Genomic DNA, 3,277 nt, shown 5'->3' with positions numbered 1-3,277 from the left:
GTCTCTAGCTCTTGATTGGCACCACACAAACAGACCACGGTCATATCGTCGGGCGCACTGGTACGTTGCGAGGATGTTCAGTGTGATCCTATCAGGTAGGTTGGTCAGGACCGAATGCGTCTAGGCTTCTGGATGGAGTGGGATGCTTGCGGTGTGTCGAAGCGACACGACGGCTGTCAGATCAGCTTCCAGATTGCCGGGTACGCAAGTTTCGGTGCATTTAAGATAAGTCTGCATCCTTCAATGCGCTTGACAGCCAGAGGAGTCTGTGTTGTAGATGAGTGGAAAGCGACGACGATACCGGAAGCGTCGTTGTTGGGACGTGTGCGATGGTGCTGAGGGAAGCGCGCGCCGTCTGAGGCAAGGCGCTAGCCCAATGCAGACAGACACAAATGCAGTCTGAGCTGGGTTGTGCATTGAATTTGCTTTGGTAAGATGTCATATTCTTGAGTTGCGTCTGCCATTGCCGGACATTTTTGTTTGATTGGAGGCTGTGATATTATGCACACAAAACTCGGAACATAGACAGTGGAACAGATATACTGAATTGAAAGAGCAAGCAGCCACAGTTGCAAGTCAGACCAGTGAAGCAAAAACAAGAATAGAAACTGCCAGTGATTTCCACTTGATGCGAGCAGGCCTTGACCGCCTGAGTTCAGAACGAATAGACTTGGTGGGAGCACAGAGCATGACGACAATACTCTGGGTAGCGTCAGAGCAATTAGACTACCGTATAGTAGTCCTCAGTGAGACATACTGTAGAGGCATGTTAGACGGATGGCATGTGTCTGGTAATAGGTGTGCTGGGGCATGTTTATCAAGCATCCTTCTTTGCACCGAAGAGATCCGCGTCGAGAACTAGGATCCTGACACTGGTATGCCGTTGATATCGAATCACTCCTTAGTCAGGATGACCAGTTTGAGCCAATGACCAAGCTCCAAATCTCGGTAACAGTTGTTAGCCAGACTCCAGTGCAGTACAAACTTCGAAAGACAACATACCTTTCAACGATGACTCGATCTTTGCATCATCCTCATCGATCTGTTCCGGGGCTCTTCTTGTTTGGAACTGGTAGGGACTAGGCACGACTTATGGAGGTTCCTGAACTGAGGATGGACCCAAGCTGTTGCGCAGTTGTGAGGGATGGCCGAAGGGTTCCAGGCTCAATGCCCCTATACACTTGGCAAAATGCCTGGTGAGTGATTCTGTCAGTTGTCGTGGTTCAGGCTGGACGATCATGGACTTCCCCGAGGTGCCTGCGGCATAGCCATAATCGCCGCAGCCGTAGTCGATCACGGTGTGTGTAACAACGCGCGTCGAAGGGAAAGTGAGATAACAGATGGTGATTTGGTTAGGCAAGCAAGACTCGAGAACGCGGCTGTCTCTTCTCTGCAGGTATCTGCCAGTCTCAATGTCCATGTTTTCATGCATGACGAAAAAAATTCAAGGCCAAAGTATTGGTGGAGCAACTGATAGATAGGATCAGATGCAAGCATGTCATGTACGATGGATTGCTCACCTTGCGATAGTGTGGCAGCTCTCCATCCATGTCGTCTTTCATCGCCGCGATCCAGCCTTGGATGCCGAACCATTTACGTGTAGACAAATCGAGGCGCTCTCCGTCACAGATCTCAGAGAAAGCTTCATCGAACAAGGCTTCAAACTCTTCTCAATTGTAGTGTCGACAAGAGTGTTTAGGTGTGGGTTCCTGGCGCGGACTTTGGCGACAGCACGGTCAAGTACACTTTGTCGTTTGCCTTCCTCGCGTTCATCGACATGATCCATGGGGCGAAAGGAACGCTCGAAGCAACAGTATCTGGATGACCAGCTCGGAGATCCGTGGGGTAACGGCATCTGAAGGCGCTTTCGGAGTAGTCGACGCTCGATCATGACAATAATCTCTGGCGGCAGCTTTGTGACATGAGCATGTTTGCCTTTGCCGAATCGATTGCCGACGCGCAGTGCATGAGCGACCGGCATTTCTCTTCGAAAGCATCGATGTGGATGAGCAGCTGAGTGATTGCGACAGGAATCGCCCTGTAATGAGGATTAGTCGAGCCTCAGGCGACTTACAAGGCTAGCACACCATGTGAGGGCCGTTTAGGGCAAACCTCCGTGACCTCTCGTTCTTCAGGAACTTCTCTCATCCACCTCCTAATCTTTACATTCCCACCTTTGTTCTTGCTTCTCGTTTGTCCAAGAACTCCTTAGAACACCCTACTCCCAAACTTCGTCTGTGGCTTTAGCCATCAAAACCTTCATCATGCTGACTGCTTCGTCACAGTCATTGTCATCCCAAGGTTTGAAGCCGTAATAACGCATGGAACAGCCAGAGTAACCGTAATGGGCCTCAAGGAAGCCCAGTTAACCGGCACTGAACTTGTAATTGGCTACATGGGAGGTCGGATCTTCTTCCATGTCATTGAGGAAGTCGTCACTTCCAACAGATTGACCACTTCAAGAGCATCTGCCTCAAAATCACAGTTCGACATGAGAGCTCTTAATGATCCGTCGTCCTTCTCCTTGATCATCTTCCTTGTAAATGGACAATTCGTGTGACACCAAGAACCTGAACTAGTCGCCATAGTGTTGTTTCAAGAACTCTTTCTCTTCGGTCGTGAGTTGCGATTCGTGGTCGGACTCGCTCAAATATCTAGTGTGAGACCCTGTAAGAATTGGTTGTATTTTTTAATCTCCTCGTTCGGCAAAGAAGTATGAAAATGGTACAGCCTGTTCGGATCCAAGCTGCTCTGTGTCTGCGACTGGCCTTCTGAGAACAACTTCCAGCCCGTCGAGGGGGCAATTAGATCGATCACTTTGTTGCTTCCATTTCGGACGATTGGCTCCACATTTTGACCGAGAGTGAACTCATTTGAAGTGTTTGAAATGATCCAGTCCACACTGTAAGAGGCACCTCATGGCAGCATGACGGCGAACTTGACTGGAGTTGATGTGCGGAAGTCAATTGGATGATGCGTAGGATCTGATGGAGACCATAGACGATGAACATAGAAGAGAGGAATTCGAAGCCAGAATACTCGAGTAGAGGAGCTCCATGTGCACACAAGGGACGGGAATCTCGAAGCTTTCTCCACTTCCTGCCAAAGCACTACTGCCAAGCCAGCAATCATCCCTCTAATCTTGTTCGCACTTTTCCGATAGATAAACGAAGGCGAGATGTGAAAATTAAGAAAGATGCGCCTGCCTGTTATCCTCGTTCGATCTCGCTCGGAAGAGATATCTCTCGGCCTGTCTCAGCTTCACCTGCATTCTCAT

General features: G+C 49.4%; 1 protein-coding gene across 1 annotated transcript; it reads right to left on the bottom strand.

Moving 5' to 3' along the window:
- Positions 1-1,090: 1,090 nt before the first annotated feature.
- On the bottom strand, positions 1,091-1,420 carry M437DRAFT_89386 (uncharacterized protein; the record flags this gene model as incomplete). The annotated part of the gene is made up of 1 exon (XM_041029043.1): positions 1,091-1,420. The coding sequence occupies one exon, from the start codon at positions 1,418-1,420 to the stop codon at positions 1,091-1,093; it is 330 nt and encodes a 109-aa protein (XP_040874507.1).
- Between the last annotated feature and the right edge of the window lie 1,857 nt (positions 1,421-3,277).

The sequence above is a fragment of the Aureobasidium melanogenum genome, assembly GCF_000721775.1.
Source record: "Aureobasidium melanogenum CBS 110374 unplaced genomic scaffold scaffold_95, whole genome shotgun sequence".
NCBI classification, from domain to species: domain Eukaryota; kingdom Fungi; phylum Ascomycota; class Dothideomycetes; order Dothideales; family Saccotheciaceae; genus Aureobasidium; species Aureobasidium melanogenum.
This window is presented reverse-complemented; position numbering and strand designations above follow the sequence as displayed.